General features: G+C 49.5%; 1 protein-coding gene across 1 annotated transcript in view; it reads right to left on the bottom strand.

Annotated features, from left to right (window-relative positions):
* Nsmase (neutral sphingomyelinase) overlaps positions 1–21,745 on the bottom strand; it is a 203,193-nt gene that overhangs the window by 11,886 nt on the left and 169,562 nt on the right. Inside the window, 6 exon segments of the mRNA XM_077674190.1 lie at positions 665–785; positions 2,012–2,230; positions 3,971–4,154; positions 4,298–4,374; positions 5,839–5,935; positions 10,544–10,589. Coding sequence (XP_077530316.1) covers positions 665–785; positions 2,012–2,230; positions 3,971–4,154; positions 4,298–4,374; positions 5,839–5,935; positions 10,544–10,589 — 744 coding nt within the window.

Below are 21,745 nucleotides of genomic sequence, written 5' to 3'. Positions count from 1 at the left end.
TGTCCATGACTATACATGCTGATGTGTGCATATGTAACTGCATTGTTCTTGTTTTCTTTTTCTTTTTTTTGTAGCGACAATTTAGTTCGCTTTTTGCAAGGTGTATTTTTTGGCTCTTGTGTGTCTGCTTAATTCTGTCTAATAAGAGGTACTGTCTTATATGCCGCCTTCAAGGGTGGAGTCGGTGCTCACTGCATTCAAGAACTGACAAGAGAAAAATTTAGTTGCAATGCAACATGCCCGTGCAGAGTTGTTGCACGCCAGACTTTGGTCTTGTGTTCATTAAATTTTCAGCAGTAATATCAAAAACATGACACCAAAATGTTTACCCTTCGAAAGCCCCAGAAGGCCCAATTTAACCCTCGTTTTCACATTTGCGCAGCACATTTTGGTCAGTAACACCTGTGGCATTATCCGAAAATGTTCACATGCATGTAACAAATGCATGCAATCAGAATACTGAATATGTAGTAAACAGATAACCTTAAACCATCTGCCTATCTACGTGACACACCTTCAACCCCTTCATTTTCTTCCACCAGTGAAATTGACTGAATACCCTAATCAAGAATACTGAATACCCTAATCAAGAATACCCTAGTTCAATACCCCAATCCAAAACGCAGCAGACATGCCTCGCAAAGCGAGGCACAAGCTCACGTACCCCGTCCAACCTTGTACATGACGTAGTCAATCCGCTTTCCCGTTGGGCAGGTGCTTTTCTCGTACGACGACGTGTAGGTGTTGTCAGGGTGGCCGCACGTCGCACCCACGCACAAACTATCCTGCACCAGCAAGCAACGACGACACACACAGTAGCCTTCTGGTTTTCTTTCCAAAAATAAGAGAGTACTAGTACCACAATACCTCACTGTGCTGGAGGACCCAACTGAATTGGATTATTTTGTTTAATGTAGCCTACAGCCTCCTCATCGACATTACCATTTAAACAAGCATTTAAAAAGTCGGCTCGCCAAACTTGATTATTTCAGCCTAATGAGAGAAACAAAAAATACATATCCTGTGTTAACGCCTCCAATATTCACATGCAAAGCCTTCTGTATTCCCTTATTTTTTGGTAAACGTTAGCTGTGGCACCCTGAATGAATGCGCGTGCATGCATGCACGCACGTGTGTATGTGTGTGTATATATATATACCAATGATTGTATGCGGTACGCTTGGAAGCACTGCAATCACAATGCGAAAGTCGGCACGTCAAGTGGTGGTATTTTTTGTATTTCGTGAGCATCTTCAGTAAGCTGAAAAACACTAACACTGAATACATAAAAAGATGGAAACTGTTCATTCAGACGCTTTTCGAACTGCTCTGCAGCTTCGTAATTAATGTTTTTTTTTGCCTAGCTTCCTTGGCTCGAACGTTGGCTAATTAAAATGGACTAATTATCTAGTTAAGGAGGATACAAAATATACCATGACGCGCTACATACAAAATTGAGCAACATGCAGCTGTTCGTATCGTCTTACAATGCATCGGCATATTTTCTATATAAAAAAAAAAAGAATGCATGTGCACGCACACACACACACACACACACATGAACACATATGGACAGAGAGGAAACATTCTGTTCCCAGATGGGTAGAAGCCACCCACTTCCTGTGCACACCTAGTGCCATCTACTGGTTTGCATCAAACTCCGCTTCTACTGTTTTCAGCAACTGCTAAAAGAACCCCCCTGTTTGCCCTCAATAGCCTAGGGGTAGAATCGCATGTTCTGGAGCGAACCGCCCGTGTCAGAGCCCCAGCAATGCTATAATTCCCTGCTAGGACTCCTAATTTTCTTACTGTAAGATGTTCTCTTGGCTCAATTCTGCTCATTCATTTCGCAAGTAAGGGTGGTTTGGTATCCCTTAGCTCGGTTCAGGGGCAAAGCGCTGCATATCGACACGTTTAATAAGCGCTCTGTATTGCATAGGAAGTTCCGGGGGCTTGCACCCATCTCGGAACGGAATATGGTGAGAGAGAGAGAGAGGGGAGGGGAACAGACCCTGCCCATGGCCTCCTGGTCGACGAAGGAATCAACGAGGCCCGTGTTGTAGAGGATGATGTTGTAGGGCGGGTCCAGGGGCTCCGTGTTGAAGTCCCCCCCCAGCAAGGCCAGGTCGCAGTTCTCGCTCGTGTGCTTCACGTACTGGCTCAGCTCAAATGCTTGGCAGATGCGGTGCGACAGGTACACGTCGCAGTGCCGGTTGTACTCTGCGTGCAGCTGCAGCACACACAGACACACCGAGCGAGGTCACCAATTTGCGGAAGTGGGGCACAATGACGGCAGGTGGGCCCGTGCATGCTGGTACGGACCTATACGTACGTGTACAGATCTCTACGTACTTGTACAGATCTGTATGTATGGGGACACATATGTACGACAGGGTGCTTCATTCAACTTCGTCCATAAAAGTACGAGGACCCACATGAACTTGTACCCATACGCACAAACCCATATGTACGGCAGGGTGCTTCATGCAACTTGGGCCAAAGACTAAAAGGGGCAAATTTTCCAACAGCAAAGTACATACCATTACCATTAAAGGGGCCATGACGACAAAGCACGAGTTTGGTTCATTCAAAAGACTGCCTCGTTAGAATCAAACTGACACCACTTTTAACGTAAACTTCGCTCAAATAAGCTACATAATTAGGAAAAAAGGTAATGGCCATGCGACCCACCAGCTCATTTCCTGCAACAGAACCTATGATGCCATACCAGCCAGCTCTGCGATCACCGGAGGCCGGCAAAAGCAAACGCAAATTAGGCAGGGCTTATAAGCTTGCCGAACTAGCTATTTGTGCTTAAATTTAGGGCACATTCTTTTTAAAGCAGTAAGAATGGTGGGACAAACAGTGTAAGTTACAGAGGCACACGTAAACATAGAGGTACCGATGTGTACTGCTGTTGGCACTCTGTGCACTATGCTTGTTTTAGCTGCACAGCACTGCAGCACTTTGGGGTTGTCTCAGATGACACTGGCCAATTGGTGTAAGCTTACGTGACCGTATTTGTCGAGCGAGCACTGCGTTTCACGAAACGATTTTCTCCCAGAACAAAAATAACCTATACTCGGTTACAACTCAAGAACGGCACCACCTCATGTAGTGTATCACTCCGTCAAAGCGCCGGACCTGTGACGTCAGTGCGCGCGCGTTTTGAAAGAAGTTTGCTATGAATGCGCGATATCGTCTGCCTTGTCTCACGCAGTTTGTTTGTCGTCACTGGAGTCGTTTATAAGCATATTAAGTCCAAAAAATCACGGGAACGGCTCACACCATGTTCAAAATATTCCCAGTAACGCCCTACTTGCGCCGCGCGGAGAAACATCCGGCTACGGTGATAAGGCAGTGCAACTTCCGGTGCCGTTCTTAAGTTGTCACCGTGTATAGGTTTGAATATGGTCCAAAACAAACCAAAGGCAGAAAACGGCTTGCAGCGGTATGGTGGCGCCATCTATGTTCACTAACGTAAACAAGGCTTCACAATCGGTTCCTGTGATGCCAAAACACACAATTTAGCACAAAAATCAAAATTTTAACCTAAATTGATTGATTTCTCAATGAATAAAGCATCGTTTGCATCCGGACAAGCGCTGGGGGCACTATAAAACACTAAATCCTTTGAATAAAACAAACTTGTGCTTTGTCTTCATGGCCCCTTCCAGGGTAAATTGAACCATCACTCTCTAATTTTAGATTTAAAAGGTCAGTGAAGATGAAATAACTTTTCCAACAAAGCAATTCTGCTAAAAGTTTTTAATTCAAGGGCAGCAAAGAAACACCAAATTCGATGGCGCCAAAGAGGCACCAAAAATGCAGCAGTTCTGGGACTGGGTTCTGCTTCGGTGGTGCTACGAGACAACAAATGTTTCGGGGCCCCTTGAACTACTTGCAAGGGATTTCGCCAGTGAGGTAGTGGAGGAGGAGGCTGGGGAAGGAAGAGGGGATGCCCGCTCACGTGGGTGACGTAAAGGTTGATGTTGAGCCCCCGGTAGTTGACCTTGCAGAGGCCAACCACCTTGCCGCCAAACCAGTCGCCGTGGAAGATCTTGTGCGCGTAGCCATTGAGGTTGTACTTGAGCATGCCCGAGTCCACAATGGGGCCCTTGGAGAGGATGCACACGCCGCTGCCGATCACCCCACTGCACGGGCGAAGGGGAGGGGGGTGGCACACAAGGGAACAGCTCAACAGAGTAGCGCAAATGCCCGTGACGGCGCCATCATCATCATTATCCTAAAAAATGACGCACACCCAGCTGAAATGGCACCGGCGAAAAAGACCAACCTGAAGAAGTAGTGGCCGTACGGTAGGTTGTGCTTGGTCTTCCGCCGAATGCGCTTGAAGTCTTGCTGACTCCATACCTGCGGGACAGAATGGCATATTCACGAGTCAAGGTCGGTGAGCCTACTCGAGATGAAATTCAAAGGGAATTACAACTTTGTTCCATTTACGCTAAGCTTTGCTAAAAAGCGCAAAGTTGGAGAAATACGCCTCTATTTCAAGGCAGCAAACTGAAAGCCATAGGGCTAGCAAGGAAGACAAGGACCCGTCGCATTTTGCACTGCATACTGCCAGTTTATTTGTGTGCGTTTGAGAAGGCATAAAATGGCATGCAAAAATGCCACGAGTCCCCCCACTTCAATGAGTAATGGGAACAGCTACGATTGCCAAGCTAAATTTGTAGAATTCTTTGGTCATAACCTTTAAGCAGTCAGCCCAATTAACCATTTAGATGAACTGTGCCCTGCATTAAAGTTAAAGCCCTTGACACATCACTTTACAGCCATTTTAACAATAGCTTGTGTAGGCCATGATGATACAGCACTAACAGTAGCACCTTGTCTCAGCTGTGGGGTGCCTAAGAGTTGCTACACTACAAGCACCGTTTTTTCATTTTATGGTGCAACGTTGGCAGCTACAACCTTTGTTATATTTAACTGATGGAGGCGAGAAACTTGCTTCAGTCTCCCAGGGAGCACGTGATCATCACATACACACCAGTGTGACCAAATCTGCCCTGACAGTTTTGTGCAACAAGGGTTCACTAGTGCTGTCCTCGACATATTCAAAACATATTTTGGATGCAAAGGCACTCAATAAGTTAGTTATGCAGCAATCCCCCATTACCCCACCCACCTTGTTATTAAACAAATTTACAAAAGTGGAAACGAACAATTCACAATTATGTCTCCGCAAACACCTGCGGTGAGGGATGTTTTGCTTTATGCGAATAAATCGTAGCAGCCAATTACCTTACAATAGCAGCTAGGTAGCTAAATGCATATTTAATTACCAATAATAAAATAAATTAAATATCTGCAGGTTGGCTGCACTTTAATGATTTAAAGTCTAGGGCTCTTTTACGGTCAGGCCAATGGTTTTCGTATATTCTTAAAAAGTAGCTAGGAAATAAATTATATATTTTTAAAGAAATTTCCGTTACTCTAAATGTTATGATGAAGAACATATACTGTTCTTATGTTCTTCATCATGAACATATACTGTCTGCACACTACATCTCTGTCACAAATATTTTTACATCTTTGGCACACTAAACTCTTCCACATGACAAATTCTTTTTCACAATTCCAAACTTGTACTTCCATTTCATTGGGTCTGTTTACCACAAGAAGGCAAGTTCTTATTTGGAGTTGCATCACGTAGTTTAGCTCGTGTAGGCATTTACATCCCTTCTAGGTGCAGTCTGGAGCAGTCATCTATTGCTAGAGTATAGAAAAAAGTGCCCTTTGCAGTCTAGTGTCTTACTGCAACGGATATTTCAAATATGCAGTAAAGGATGCAAAAATCCACCTGCACTTACTCACCTCTTGCAAGAAGACGAAATCGTAATCAGCCGTCGAGAGATAATTGGCAATGGCAGTCATGCGCTCGACGCGGTGCTTGCTCAAACCAACAATGCCCCTGCACAGCAAATTAACACGGACACTGAAGACGCTACAGGATTACTTGAACACAGTTGGACACAAATTTCAGAGCAGACACAAAGGTTAACAAGGCTAAAAGAAAAATTTGAACACACTTTTGACATAACAGGTAAGTAAGTAGTAGTAGTAGTAGTAGTAGTAGTAGTGGTGGTGGTAGTAGTAGTAGTAACAATAATAATAATAATAACAATAATGATAATAATAATAATAATAATAATAATAATAATAATAATACTGCTGACCTATTTTAAACACAAACAAAACTGCCATGTTATTGTTGTTATTACCACTGCGTATCATTGATTGATTGTAGGGTTTTAAAGGGGCCCTAAATAGGCTTCCGAATGTCGCCATTTCAATCGCGCAATCGCTAGAGTACTCCTTCACGACAACGTGTACCAAATATTACACCTCTGCGTAAAGCAGGGGCCGCACAAACACGAAAAAAAGATTTCATTTCCTCCCCTGGCTCACCAACCATACCTTGCCGCCACACTTGCGCGCTCTGACGCAGTTCTTTCCGGCTCTGACGCGCCTCTATGACGCACGAGACACTGCCCAGTGCGGCGCCGCGAACGCGAACCACAGCGACAGCGCTCACCGTGCAACCGGAATCTGGTGGGCGGAGCATGCGCGTCGAGTGCTAAAAAAAAAAGCGCGCGCAGGGCTTGGCGCAGCCAATGACTGCACGTACATCAAGGAGGGTGATGGATTGCCCTGTTTCTCTCGGTGGTCTTGCGCCGGGTCGATGACGTCGCGGCTTCCACAGTGCTTCGGAGGAGCTACTAGAGGAGGAGAGCCCCAGGCCTTATGGGTGGCCCCTTTTAATGAGCGATAACTCGGCTAATACTTAACGCATTAAAACAATTTTTGCGGGATGACGTTCCTTGGATAGTACTCCAGTGACTGCGCACGCAAAATCGTAACATTTGGCAGCCTATTTAGGGCCCCTTTAACGCGCCGATGCAATGCAGGCGATGAGGCGCGCCGGTAGTGGATGACTCCGGATTAATTTTGACCACCTGGTGATCTTTAACGTGCGCCGAAATCTCGTACACACGGGCGTTTTTGCTTTTCGCCTCCATCAGAAAAGCGGCCGCCGCGGCCGGGAATCGAACCCACGACCTCGTGCTCAGCAGCACAACGCCTTAGCCACTGAGCCACCACGGCGGGTGTGTACTTCCAGTGGTATATATATTTCCAAAGTACATATACCACTGCGTATCATGTCTATAGTTCTGGCTACATATCGATACTGAAGCTAAACATAAACTAAAGCTAAAAATGAGTGCGAAGAGGCAAACACTTCAGAACGAGCTGTCATGAGAAAATTGCAATCAGCATAAGAAGATGTTATGCAATAGGAATTAAGTGACTGATGCAACATTTTAGATTGTAAATAAAACAGATTGCCGTGCAGACTTCTAAAATTTCTGGCACACAAAATAGAGACAGTGAATGAGCAAGAACCCGTAAAGTGCAGACAGCCAGAAGAAAAACTAAACCAACAGAACACCGAATCGGCTGTTGAATTGGATGGCACAGCGATATCGAAGTAAAATATGGATTATTTTTATTGAGCTTCTTTGCCACTTGCAATAATGGTTGCAAAACGGACGGAGGGGGCACAAGTAAGGATCGGAGAAATTAAAGGTTAGCAAACAATAACCTAATAACCTTCATCTGCTCCAGAGCAAGAAACGAGGACTACTACGCAGACACAGCCAGCATGACAGGGATCCATATCACCTACACACTCCTCTGATCCGCCTCAAAACACCATGCAGCAATCGACCTGCTGCAAAAATGCAAATAATCCTCAAGCTCAGCTCACCTTAAATTCTGTCTTCTCTGGGCTATAACCAAGTTCTGACAAATGCCTTCGTCATGCTTCTGTCGGCTTATTTCGGTTTTAATCGAGCAGTCTGAACCCTAACTATGACACACAAAAACGCAAGCTTCGATAGCAAGCTTCTGTGGAAAATGCAAAACAGCTTCTCCCACAGAGTGCAAAAACCGAAAGTTTAATGTGCAACATATATTCCACCCTCGAACATTACATCGATCCATGTCAATTTGTAGCAACTGAAGTTTTCGACTGAATGCACGTACAACCTCACGCTTTCAACAGCATCGAAATAAAAAAGAAATGCTTTTTAAATTGTGACGACAACAATTTTACGAGGTGACATTATTACGCGGTTTCCTTCTTTTACGTAGCCACATAAAGTATGAACAACATGCGTTGCACAGAACATATATAGTAATTTGATTTTAATTGCAGCGCTAACAAGATAGCTTCATACACAGCAGCCTCCAACATAAACGTCAGCGTAGCACCCTCCCACATCGGTGAACATAAGGTGATACAGCCAAATGCCTGTAACCTCTGTGGTGATTTCACGACCAGACAGCAGCTCCTTGCAGTATGCTTGAAAGGGACTTGAAGACAAAACACAATTTTGTACTTTGTTTCGTTTCAAAGAGCTTCATTCGAGCCGCGAAAGCCGGTTTTTTAACCGGAAAAAACACAAAATATATTAAGAAGTTTTAAATTTCGCAATGCACTGATGTAATATGGGCAGGAGTGACATAATATGGACGAGCGCACTAAAAGCGTTGTTATAAGAGTGTTAACCCCACGTTAGCATTTAAGTGATGCGGTCATGTGGAAGTAGAGGCCCAACTACGATCATAGGGCATGTTTTTTGGCGATGGCTTTGGTCAGTGGTCGCTAATCACACGATCGACATTCTGTGGCGTCGTGGGAAAATCACTAGAAAGTGGCAGAGTCGCCACTGCTACATATGTTTTCTTTAAAATTGGAGTCATTGTTTTTTAACGACCCAAATTTGTATTTCGTCTCCACCGGCACTTTAAAATGCGCAACTTTACACAACTTCAGTTTCCACAATTAGTGCACACACACAGACATGCACATCTTTCTGGGAGCTACGTATACATTGTATTCTATGGTAAAAAAAAAAAAAATTTGGCAGGCTTTTCGGTCCCTAAGGATAGGGCTATGCAAAGATCGCTGGAGGGAGTGTAAGCAGGAGAGGGGCCAAGATCTCACTCCGAATTAGAAACACATAGATGTACACATCAAAATTTTCAGAAATTTTACACATCAAAAATGCTTCCGGTAACAAGAAAACAACGAAGCGGAATTGTGAAGTGTTCACCTTTAGCTGAGCGAAGCGAAGCAAGCATTTCACATTGAGGCCTATGCGAGGAACGAACTGCCCCTTCAAGGCACACATAACGCAGACTCCAAGAGTTCAATTTCTACATAATTGGTCACTGATAGTCTGCCACCCACATGACCTATCCCAACCTCAGGTTATGTCAAAGGGAATCGACACTAACAAATACCCTGCAGACAATTCATTCTACACATTCAGTGGGTGACACTGCAGGCGTTTAAACGTGAACATCTGCGCAGTTACATTGCAACTCGTGTGCAAGTTCGGACACTGCTAAATCAATCGAATTCGCCTGATACGCCGCAGTGAGCTTCCGTGTGCACTTGAAGGGTCATCGACCGCAGACGTAAACAAGCACGCTCTTCCTCCAAGACACAATTTGTCTCTGCACTCTCTGCACTAGCTTCGTCGGTGGTATTTCTGTCTCCGCCCGGAAGAGCAGCCTACGTCCGCAGTCGGCGGGGAAAGTGGGAACAATATCAAGGGAAGTCGGTTCTAGCGGGCGAGTACGGTGAAGAATCTAAATATAGCGAACCACAGAGGGTCTTCCTGACCTAGAAAACGCCGGCTCGCTCGCGGCGAAGGCATGCCAGTGATTGGCCCCGAAGCCGTATTGTGTGCGTGCGCGCGTACGTGTGTGTAGACGGGAGCACGTCTGAAGTAGTCAAACACATCTCGAAAGTAAAATGAAGGGTGACGCTGCTATGAGGAAGCGTTGTCTGCTAGTTCCTTCCTTCTCTTTTATCTTTTCTTTTTTGTTGTACGTCCAATTTCACTTTCTGAGCGCACGATACTACAACGAGGCGTTAGTTGCTCACTATCTCTGCGAATGAGAAACTGACAGTGGTCGATGAGTCTATAATTCATTGCAGAAAGATAACGTTAACTGATAGGTTGTCCCGATACACGCTGCAGGACCAATTCTGTCGCAACTCGTCCCCCAGTTTACTAAGCGTGACGAATGCTCCAGATATCAGAATGCTCTGGGTACCAGTTTCGCGCCGGCGAATCTGCGCCGCGTCACCATGGGCTGCATTATCAGCTGCAACAACTAATTATCAACGAGCTTCAAAAGCATATCGTGTATGTTCAGGCACGCTACATTTGGCGACCCAAACTTTGGGCGCGTGTGACAAACACTGCAAGTTTTAGAAACATCGATTCAATTCGCAAAGCTGCATACGTCGATTCAAACGGCGAACTTGGAGCGTCGTGCCTTAGCTTAGACTGACGAAATCTGGCGCCTCGTCATTATTTCACAGCAGTGCACATCGCTTGACATTTAGAATCTACCCACAGCCACACACACACGCACCTGCTACTGCTGCCGTGGCTAAGCCTAACGGCAGCGGCAGCTCGATTCGCATGAAGGCACTCACCAGCAGTTGAGGGTCAACACACGCAATTCAACCTCCATCTTCATTCCTGCGAGGTGCGGTTCACGACAGGGTCGGTTATGGGAACGTAGCAACGCTACGCGCGCCGGTACGGCCAAGTACAAAGACTAGTGCTTACATAGGTCAGCCTCGCATCGATACGCGGCCAGCTAAGCCGCAGATAGCAGACGACAACGACGACAGCTGAGCGAGCGTGAACCGCCTGGTGACTGCTTCCAGGGTATGGCGGGAAAATCATGGAGTTTGAATGGCGAAAAGCTCCGCTTGGTCACCAATATCACGCTGTTTTGGCTTCACTAGTTTCACTTCAACTTTCGAGCACACCAAGGCACACGAGTAAACGTTCAGGCTGCTCACAGATCTGCTGAGCCAACTGCAGGGAGAGAAGAATTCGAGGAGGAAGCGTGCAGCGGCAAACTGAAACCCAACAAGAAATTGAAGCAAACACACGGCGAAGAACCAGAAACACGGCCGCGCGGCGGGCGTTCTAAATATACCTCTTCACGCTCCGCTGTCCTGGTTCGTCACTGTCGTGGCACCCTACCGCACGCGTCGCGAGAACGCTTTGAAATGACTGTTAAACCGCGTCGCCTTGCCACGCTGAAGTCGATTTGCGAGAGAGAGGTCACAATGTCGCGAGATGTCGAAACTGGACCAAACTCACTCCCCGCGCCCCGACTTTGTGTCAAGCAGCGCGCGCTATCTGTTGCACTGTGCTGTGATGGCGGCTGGGGAATCGCTATTTTGTTATCGTCCCTCTCTTGAAAGTATCAGCAGCTTATTCGTCGGTTTCCGCGCTGTGAGCGTCATCGCACAAATGCAGTTCACGATCGGAAAGAGCTAGACTGCTCCACGGTCACAGTTATACATATTTAACAAATTCAGCGGTCGCCAGTCCTTCAACGAACCGCCTCCAAACGCGGAAGCGTATTTTTCACGCGCTTGCAACAATCCGCAATACTCTGAAACACGCTGGAGGTCGAATGTACATACAAAACTCGTTGCCCTTTTGCAGGTCTTTTTGTTTGTTTGTTTCTGTAACCAGTTAAAAAAAAAAAGCTGCTCGCACGCACACTGGAGGAGATAAAAGATAAATACAAATGAAATAATGAAATCATGCTAATTAATTGTAATTCTGAAATCTCGGTCAACGGTATGCCATGCCTGGCTGCTAGCTGTTCCGAATCCGACTTTATTGTATTCCTTTCATAGCGATTTTATTGATTGATTTGTACGCCCCGTGACGCCTAAAATGCCGTAGAGATGAGCTTGGTCCTGGAGTTGTGCAATGATTGTCTTTTTATGCTCGTGCCTGATACAAGCAGCTGGTTTCAAAATATAATACGCGTGGCCAGAACCTATGGTTCCTTTGCACGTGACCTGAGCGGTTCTCACTTTTGATTGGGTGGATTATTCCTATAGTACAGTCATAGTATAGTATAGTCATATCCACAAAAGCTGGAGCTTGCGGAGTAAGGGGCAGAATGAATGATTTGTCACCCGTTCCTCGATGATAGTATAGTCGAGGATAGTATAGTCATGTAGATATCATATCCACAAAAGCCGGAGCTTGCGGAGTAAGCGGCAGAATGAATGATTTGTCACCCGTTCCTCAAGGATAGTATAGTCGAGGATAGTATAGTCATGTAGATATCATATCCACAAAAGCCGGAGCTTGCGGAGTAAGGGGCAGAATCAACGATTTATCACGCGTTCTTCACTAAGGACCACACTGTTCCGTGCGGGCGTAAACGTCTCTCTGTCCTTATTTTGCTTGACCATAAAAGAATAACAACATGGTTAGGCCATATCTTATCGGCCTTTTTGAAACGTCCTCTGTACGAAGCCACCGGGTTCTTCAAACGCTGAGCGGCAAGGAATGACAGATCTGCGTTCGCTCACGAAACCAGCTATAGACCGCACAAATCTTCTTTGGCAGGCTCGCACAAATCAATCGTGCTGGTATTTTCTCTGCCTTCTGACAAGCGTTCATTGTAAAAAACAAAGGTAAAACTCGCGGCGCTAAAACATCGCAGGACGTGGAATTCAGACGTCTTCTGTTAACGCAATGCAGTTTTAATCGAGGCCCAGCAGCTCCATGCTTTCCGGACTCCCTTCGCAAGCATGTGGCGGTCAATCGCCGACATTTTTATTGCGCCATGCGCAGCTATAACAAACACCCTTGAAATGTCAACGCAGCAAATGCTTCCTTTAAGGATTGCTATAAGGACAATCCTAACGTGATGTGTCGTTCCTGCAACGAAACGCGAGGGCGGTGACGCCGCGTCGCAGTATTACCTTGCCGCGTGGTCCACAATTCAGAATAATAACCGCAAGAACCTCGCAATCGCCCAAGGGCGGATGCGTCTCCGCAATTATTACTCCGTTGTTAACAATTCAATGAGCAGAGGTGAAATTTCGTGACCTCGACGGATCAGCTCGCGGTCTACGGCTTTCGTAAACACATGTACGCTGGCGCTCGAAAGTAGGCCGGCCTTTGCGGCTGCCTGAGCAATTCGGTTGCACAACGTGGGAAGCAGTTTAATTGGGTGCGCATGCTGAAATGAGAACGGGCAGCCACTGGGAATTTCTTTTTCGTAATTCTGTCTTTTTGTGCGTGTGGGACAGGCCTGTACGTATATATTCGGAGTCATTCAACTTTGAAAGTACGGAAGCAGTGGCGGATGGTATGAGTTTGGAAGAACGTATACTTGAATTCCTTGATCGTGCCCCGTTGGCTCGGAAGATTATTACGGGGATTACTTGCAGGGTCCACGGAACTCCGCTGATTTAGTGTGTACGGCGTTCGCTACACGGGCAGCAGGGTGGCATATGTATGCTCGGCTTAAAAGGACCCTGGTACGACGAGGAAACGCCAGTAAATACGGGCGCGCGCCTAGGGTGCATGAGAGAGAGAGAGAGAGAGAGAGAGAGAGAGAGAGAGAGAGAGAGAGAGAGAGAGAGAGAGAGAGAGAGAGAGAGAGAGAGAGAGAGAGAGAGAGTACGCATCTTTAATTGCGAGCTCATTGGTGCACATGATGGTGAGAGCACCGGCTCTGTGGGGAGCGTCCGACATGCTCTGGTCCTTGATCGCTGCTCGTACGCTCTCTTAAAGGGGCCCTAAATAGGCTGCCAAATGTTACGATTTTGCGTGCGCAGTCACTGGAGTACTATCCAAGGAACGTCATCCCGCAAAAATTGTTTAAATGCGTTAAGTATTAGCCGAGTTATCGCTCATTAAAAGGGGCCACCCATAAGGTCTGGGGCTCTCCTCCTCTAGTAGCTCCTCCGAAGCACTGTGGAAGCCGCGACGTCATCGACCCGGCGCAAGACCACCGAGAGAAACAGGGCAATCCATCACCCTCCTTGATGTACGTGCAGTCATTGGCTGCGCTTAGCCCTGCGCGCGCTTTTTTTTTTAGCACTCGACGCACATGCTCCGCCCACCAGATTCCGGTTGCACGGTGAGCGCTGTCGCTGTGGTTCGCGTTCGCGGCGCCGCACTGGGCAGTGTCTCGTGCGTCATAGAGGCGCGTCAGAGCGGGAAAGAACTGCGTCAGAGCGCGCAAGTGTGGCGGCAAGGTATGGCTGGTGAGCCAGGAGAGAAAGTGAAATCTTTTTTTCGTGTTTGTGCGGCCCCTGCTTTACGCAGAGGTGTAATATTTGGTACACGTTGTCATGAAGGGGTACTCTAGCGATTGCGCGATTGAAATGGCGACCTTCGGAAGCCTATTTAGGGCCCCTTTAAACTGCGCTGGCTACGGGTCCGGCCGGACAGCCGGAGAGAGTGGGATTGAGCGAGTCGATCATATATAGTTTCGGATTAGCATGCGTGCAAAGCTCTCGAATGCCTGCACCATCCCCCCCAGACAGCACTCTCCGAAGATCGCCATAACCAGAAGCCCCCTGTTCGCCTCCTTCAGTACCTTCACGCTCATGACTGCTACCACCCTCCATGCGGAGCAGTAACTTAGTCCTCATTCCCAAAAAAACCTGCCATAACACGCCACCCAACGTGGAAGACTTCAGGCCTATCAGTCTTCTTTCCACCGACTATAAAATCCTAGCCCGCATCCTGGCCCAACGCCTCGAGACAGCCCTCAGTAGTGTTGTGGGTCCTCACCAGACATGCGGGTTTAAGGGACGCTCCATCAACACCAACCTGCACCGCATGCGGACCATCTGTGAGGTGGCGGAATCAGGCATTCACCCCTTAGCTGTCCTACAACTCGACCTTAAAAAGGCCTTCGACCAGGTTGACCACGCCTTCCTGTTCACGCTCCTCGGTCAATGTGGGGTAGGGGATACAATGGTCGAGTGGATAAAAATCTGCTACACCGCCATCACCACCAGCATCATCATAAACGGGGAGGTGGGGGCGCCCATCGACATCGGAAGGTCAGTCAGGCAGGGCTGCCCTATGTCCCCGATCCTTTTCGCATTGTATATTGAACCACTTTGCAGGATGGCAATAGCGTCCAAGGCAACCAAAGGCTTGGTTCTCGGCGACGAAGAGCTCAAGGTGTTGGCCTATGCGGACGATGTTGTGTTTGTGTGCTCCTCGAGAGAGCAGGCAGGGGTGGTCGTCGCACTGGCTGAGGCATTTTGTCGATTCTCGGGGGCCCAACTCAATCTTTTGAAGTCGGAGGGCGCATGGCTAGGGGAATGGTCCACGAAACCACAACAACTCTACGGAGTTCGATGGAGGGAGGCCATCACCCGCCACCTCGGGGTAAACCTAGAAAACCGCACAGCCACCGCCCCCAGGTGGCAGACGAAACTGGCAGCTGCTGGAAGGAACTTGGAACCCTGGAGAGCGCGACATATTGCCCTCTTCTCTAGGGCACATGTCTGCAACGCCGTGGTACACCCAGCCATCTTGTACGCGGCCCGAGTCTCGACCATTGACGCAGGCTCAGTGGCCAAGTTACATCGGTTGTTCGCTGTTTTTGTCTGGCGATCCACGTATGAGCCCATGCGCCGCATCAACGTTTTCTGGAGCGCTGAAGCCGGGGGGCTTGGGCTCGTTAATGTAGAGCTTAAACTAACCGTGCAACGATTTTTGTACTTCCGAGATCACCGAGATGGCTTCCTCCAGGCGGCAGTGCAAAAGGTAGGCGCGTTGCACCTCGCCCCTTGGCTCGCAACAACAGCGGAGCTATAAGTGGTGCCCGTGCAACAGGTTTTTACAGAGAAGTGGCGGGGGCGGTGGCCCTCTTACAGGAGCGCTTCTCGTGGGAATACCTCTGCTCAGTGAAACCAAGGAAGCTGTATTGGGACCTCGTAGAGCAGACCCTCCCACCGCCCATGTACCGCCTGCCACCCCTTGGTCGGCCGAAAAGTGACGTCCTGCGGCGAGTCCCGACCGGCTCGAAGGACTTTTTCTTCCGCTTTCACACGTGTATACTGCCTACCAAGGCAAGACAGGAGGAACGCGGTTTTTTTTGCCGGGAGGGGCCAACTGTCTGCTGTTCGGAGGGAGGGAAACGGCCGAGAGAGAGAGAGAGAAAGACTTTATTGCATGATTCTGCGTGGGGATGGGGAATCAGGAGACCCTGTGAAGTAGGCGGTGTCCTCTTCCCATTCCTGCCTTGGTTAAGGCCTCGAGGGGTATTGGGCCAGTGGCCCGGCTCGAGCTACTAAGCTTCCTCCAGCCACGCAGCCTCTCCCCCGTACCCTTGGATGGGCACGGTAGTGAGTCGCGCCGGCGTCAGAGTGCTCCGTTCGCTCTTGCCGAGCCAGGGCTTCCTCGAGCCGCTGGATGGCTTGCCTCTGCTGCGCACAGTTCGGCGATGTGATCATTTTCACTACATCCGGTGGGATGTCGGTCGGAGTAGTGTTCGCACTCGTAGTGTTCTCACACGTATCACTCGCGCACTCCGCGTTTGCGCACGCGTCAGCGGTGTCCACGTTTGGGGTGTCACAGCACTGGGGATCGCGCACTGAACCGGTATTCACTCGTCCGCCACCCTGTTCGTCTCGGTGGTGGTGGTGGGCTTGCAGGATGTGGGACAGGGTAGCGGGTTCACTCGCGCACTCACTACACATGTAGCCTTTGAAGCGTCCTGGGCACACGTAGCGCGCCAGAGCCGGTGTAATCACAGTTCTTGTTTGCAGTTGTCGGAGTAACACCTGCTCGTGCCGGTTGAGTCCGGGATGAGGTGGGGGTTGTGTCCTTCTTTGCTCTTTGTAGTACCGGAGTATTTCCCCGTACTCCAGTAGTGGTTCGTAGTCTTCTTCCTCTTTGTTCTCCTCGTTGTCGTTTCCTTGCTCCTCGTCGCCTTCACCGTCATACCCTGCGGCCCGCGCCGTGTTCGAGAGGCGGGGGGGCGCCGCGCGGTGTGTAAGCTCGCGCGCGACGGCGTCCGCCCTCTCGTTCCGGTTGGCCACTCCGCCGGGTATGAGGCCGACGTGGGCAGGAAACCACCTGAGGTGTGTAGTGTTGGTCTTCGGGTAGGGTAGTGGTCGAAGGAAGCGATGGGCCGGAGGACCCACGCTGCCTCTGCTGTAGTCAAACCCGACTATATCGACTCCGTTTACATCGAATTATCCTCTATATCGAACTATTTCGGCGCACAGATTGTATTCTATGAGAATGTATAGCAAAAAGTACGCTTATATCGAACAGAAATAGCAGCAACTACCGATATATCGAACGCCAGCGGCGCAAAAGTGCCCCCCCCCCCCCCCCCAAGTTGGCTTTCCCTCGCGGCAGAGGAGAAACCCGCCGCACACCCTCGAAAAGTGGTTTAGCCCTACGGTTCCTGTGGAGCTCCTTCACCTCGCTCTTTGTTGTGGAAGTGTTTACAGAGTTCTCGGAGTTTCCGGACGCCATTGATGGATCAACGGCCGACGAGTTCGTAAGCGTGGATGCGGGTGTCGCGACCACGGGTGAGCTCGAAAACGAAGATTACGTTTCAGACGGTGCACCGAACTCAAGAGAGAGAGAGAAACAACATTTATTCAGGCCTGCGTAAACCCGGTGGGTTACCTACTGGCGCTACTCGCCGGACCCCGTGCAAGGGGTGGTGGAAAGTCGCACTTTCGGCCGCTGGCGTTCGATGGCCGCGAGCGCGAGCTCGGCAGCCATCTTTTGGAGTTCGTAGTTGACGCTGGTGACCGCGTCCCTCACACTTGGTGGGAGCGGATTATCGTCCTCCTCCGTTGTTGTTGTCTGTGGTTGATTGAGGCAACCCCACAGCAGGTGCTGCATGGTCGCACGAGCGCTCCTGCACAGCGCACACTCGTCCGTTGGGTATAGTTCGGGGCACACGTGCTTGGCGACCACGGGCGTCCATATCGCCCGCGTTTGGAGCTGTCGCACGAGCACCCCTTCCCTCCTGGTGAGCTTACGGTGTGGCGGCGGGAAGGCGCGCCTAGTCTCTCTGTACCACGCAAGCACATCCTTGTACGAGCTGACCGGGCTCAAGCGGCTACGAGAAAAACGACGAAGAGCCTTTGCCTACAGCCTCAGAAGTTATTGATGCGCTCGCGCTAGTTCGTCGTTTCTGCGCGAAGGTGGAAGGTTGCGGGCTCAGCTGCTCCGACTCCTTGGACAATGTAGAAATGTGCGTGCTTTCGCAGGCAGCGAAGCTGCCTGAACAGAAGAAAATTCAGGACTACTTCGTGCGGAAGTGAGTTCGTTTCATTAATAAAGTGCTTTCATAAACGGTAGGTGCTTTTATGCTGTCCAATTCTTCAGAATGCATATATATGGAATTATGCCATATATCGAACTTGCGGGCGTTTTTTTGCGAGTTCGATATAACCGGGTTTGACTGTAGTTGACTATAGCTGACTTGGAGTCGCTTAATATGGTGGTGATTGTTGGAGCACTCCTCAGGGCTAGCGCGATCGCCGCCTCTTCCGCTTGTGTAGCGTTGTCCGCTGCGAAGCTCGCCGCACTCATGGTGGTACCGTCCGTGGCTCGAATGACGGTCGCAACGTAGGTTCGGGGGTCGGCGCGGGTAGCGGGCCGCGTCGACGTACACCGCAGTGCTGTCGGTGCTGTATGTTTCTGCCAGCGTCCTAGCTCTCGCCATTCGCCTTTCCCTGTTCCTCTCTGGATGCGTGTTACGAGGTAAGGGTGTGACGACTATCTGTTCGCACAGCGATCGTGGTAGTCGTTCGCGTGGTCTGGCGGCGTCAGCCCCGCCTTCCACATCCTGCCTTTCCCGCGGAGCTGGTGTGTCCGGTCCTGTGTAGTATCTCTCTTCCGGTCGGCGTTTCCCGGAGGCGTGCGATTTGTGCAGTTCTCTGCGCTTCGCATATTTCGTCCAGGGTATTGTGGACTCCCAGGGCTTCGAGCGCCCTGTTGCTGGTGCACTGTAGTAGTCCGAGGGCGACTTTGTAGGCTTTGCGTATAGCAGCATTGATCTTGTCTCGCTCCTGCGCCAACCACGTGTGGGAGGGGCCGGTATAGGAGATCTGACCAACGACGAACGATTGTAGTAAGCGGAGAAGGTTGGCTTCGCGCATGCCTTCGTTTCTTGTGGATATTCGGCGCACCAGTCGAGCGGCGTTGTCTATACTAGTCAATAGCCTGCTCAGGGCCGTACGGTTGGTGCTTCGTCCTTCGTCAATGTGGTACCCGAGAACAGCGCTAGACACATGTACGATTGGTACACGCGATTCGCATGCGACTGATCGTTACGACTGTCACCACGACTAGTCGTACGCGCGAATTTGAGACACATGACCCGATGCGCGCATGCGATGCGTCGTCGGCGTCGCTCCGCCCACCGTTTTTGCTCCATGGTCAACTACGACTATCGCTGAGCTGAATTTGTAGATTCCGCGCGTTCAATCGCAAAAAAAAAAATGGATAAAGCAGGCAATCGTGAAGCGTTTCCTGCCTTCGGAAACAGTTCGCGCACACGCCAGCCGCGCCTGCCAGCTCGGACACTCAGCGGCTCGAACCGGCGCAGACCACGGTAGCAACAGCTTGTCGCTGCTCTTCTGAATCAATCTGATCGTTAAAATGAAGTTCCACATGCGAGAAAGTAGGTGTTAGTGTGGGGAAAAATTGTGCTAGGGATTGTTATCAGGGCTTATTTTAAAAGCGGCGATCAGATGTCTGCCGCGATGCAGCCTACGCTGACCGGCCGCTGCGGCGCGCGGCGGGCGGTGCGCCGACCGGTTGAGCGCGGAAGCATCGAAACAGGCTACGCAGATGTTCAACTACGACGATCGCTGAGCTGAATTTTTAGATTCCGCGCGTTTGTTCGCAAGAAATTGATAAAGCAGGCAATCGCGAAGCGTTTTCTGCCTTCGGAAACAGTCCGCGCACACGTCGGTCGCGCCTGCCAGCTTGGCACACTCAGCGGCTCGAACCGGCGCAGACCACGGTAGCAACCGCGCTTGTCGCTGCTCTTCTGAATCAATCTGATCGCTAAAAAAAAAAAAGTAGCTTATGCGAGAAAAGGGATGATAGTGTGGTGAAAAGTTGTGTTACGGATTGTCATTCGCAGTCACACAGATAGGCCTCCTGCGCTGCCCAGGGGGCGCTGCGCAAGCGGCTTCCGGGCAGTACTTCCGGGTAGTACAAAGCTGCGCGGGTCCCATAGGATCCCGTGTTGACAGAAGCAAAGTGAGCTCGACGCTCCCGATTATTTTGCGACGTGGTCACCAGTTCATCCCCGACGCGTCCGATCTATTTCAGCGATCAACTTGGCATTAGGGGAAAAAGCTTTGCAGCGCTTAACACGTTTACAGCGCCGACGAAAGTGCCGGGACCGTGACGGCGTCTGCTACTCGCAGGTTCACCGATCGATGGTCGTACGAAGTGAAATTTTAAGTGAAATTTCTAGTTTAAGCTAATACTCTAGGTGACAGAGACTTCTCAAAAACAGCCAAGAAGAGTGCCGCAATCGGTGATGATCGCGCTTTAAAAAGCCAGCGAGTCCGGCGGACCGCAGGCTCGCCTGCTGCGGTGCGCCGCTCTTTTGCGTACCTGCACACTATGCGTGCACTTTCATTAAACAGTGCTCGTTTGCGTCGCCGTTACAAATACACGGTGCAGCGTTAGCTTGCCGTTTTGTTGCGTGTCTCAGTGACAAATTGCCGCGACCGTCAAAAGCGTGAAATCTGTTTTGCGATTCCGAAATTAGTGGCCGTAAAACAAAGTGGTCGGGCGAACTAAGAGGCCGCTCGCTTTCCTTGCTTGCTCTCGCTTTACTTAATTACGCTCTTGCAGTATACATTCCCAGTTCGCACTTAATAGCCTAGAATGAGGGTCAGCAACGGCCGAGTTCCATGCAGCCGACACGGCGGAGGGCTGGACGGCAAATCAGAAGGGGGGGGGGGGGGGGGGGGGAGGGGGGCTTTGAATGCAAAGAGAAAAAATTAATCAAATTTCTAATAATATTTGACAATATTCTGGCGAAGTGTGAAGATGGGGGTGCAATTCAACTGGAGGACGCCAATTCTCTGTTCTTGCCTCGCTGTCTAACTCCATTTGAAGTCAAAACTGGCGTGTCGGCGTTCAAATTCGACGACCCCAGCACTAGAAAACCAACACAGTCAGTGATGATCGTATGTAAATATTCGGGGCCCCGCGCCGTGTATGCGGCTGTGTAATGTTATGCTGTGTTATGTGGTGTTATAGAAGTACACATCTCTGCAGGCAGCCGGCGTGTTATTTGGTGCATGTTTTGCGTCCTTTAATAGCGCCTAATTTGTTTATTTGGCGCTATTGCCCCACCTACTCGCTAGTATACATGCACCCTCCCGTTCGTAAATCGTGCGGCGTAAAACGTTACGCAAGAATCATTTAGTTTTCGAAAATTCGAAACAAAATTTCCACTCATTTCAAAGGCGGTGCCAGGCCAGCAGTGTCAGCTGAGTCGGCTGCGCAATTCTTGCGTTCGCTTGCATGCTCCCGCTGAAGCAATTCTTTTGCAGTTACCTCAGTATATAGGATGAGCAGCGTTCCCTGTTTATGCTACTCGTGAACTTTCCTTTGTCGACCGCACGCAAGAAGAAAAAACTGTAACTGTCGTGAAACAGTTAAACCACCCGACCTGGCGATACTGTCCCACGCCGCGACCATCGCGAAAGCTCGCTAAAAGAAAGCCGACAAATCGGCTTCTTTTAGCGGACATTATTTAGTTTAGCCTCTGCAACTACTTTAAGGGCTATTTCATACAATATGCAGTCATTTAAACTCGCCACAAAGCGCCACAA

The sequence above is a fragment of the Haemaphysalis longicornis genome, unplaced genomic scaffold, assembly GCF_048455015.1.
Source record: "Haemaphysalis longicornis isolate Haplotype H1 unplaced genomic scaffold, Haemaphysalis longicornis Haplotype H1 scaffold_6, whole genome shotgun sequence".
Classification (NCBI taxonomy): Eukaryota; Metazoa; Arthropoda; class Arachnida; order Ixodida; family Ixodidae; genus Haemaphysalis; species Haemaphysalis longicornis.
The sequence above is the reverse complement of the archived record's forward strand: the minus strand, read 5'-3'. Positions and strand labels throughout refer to the sequence as shown.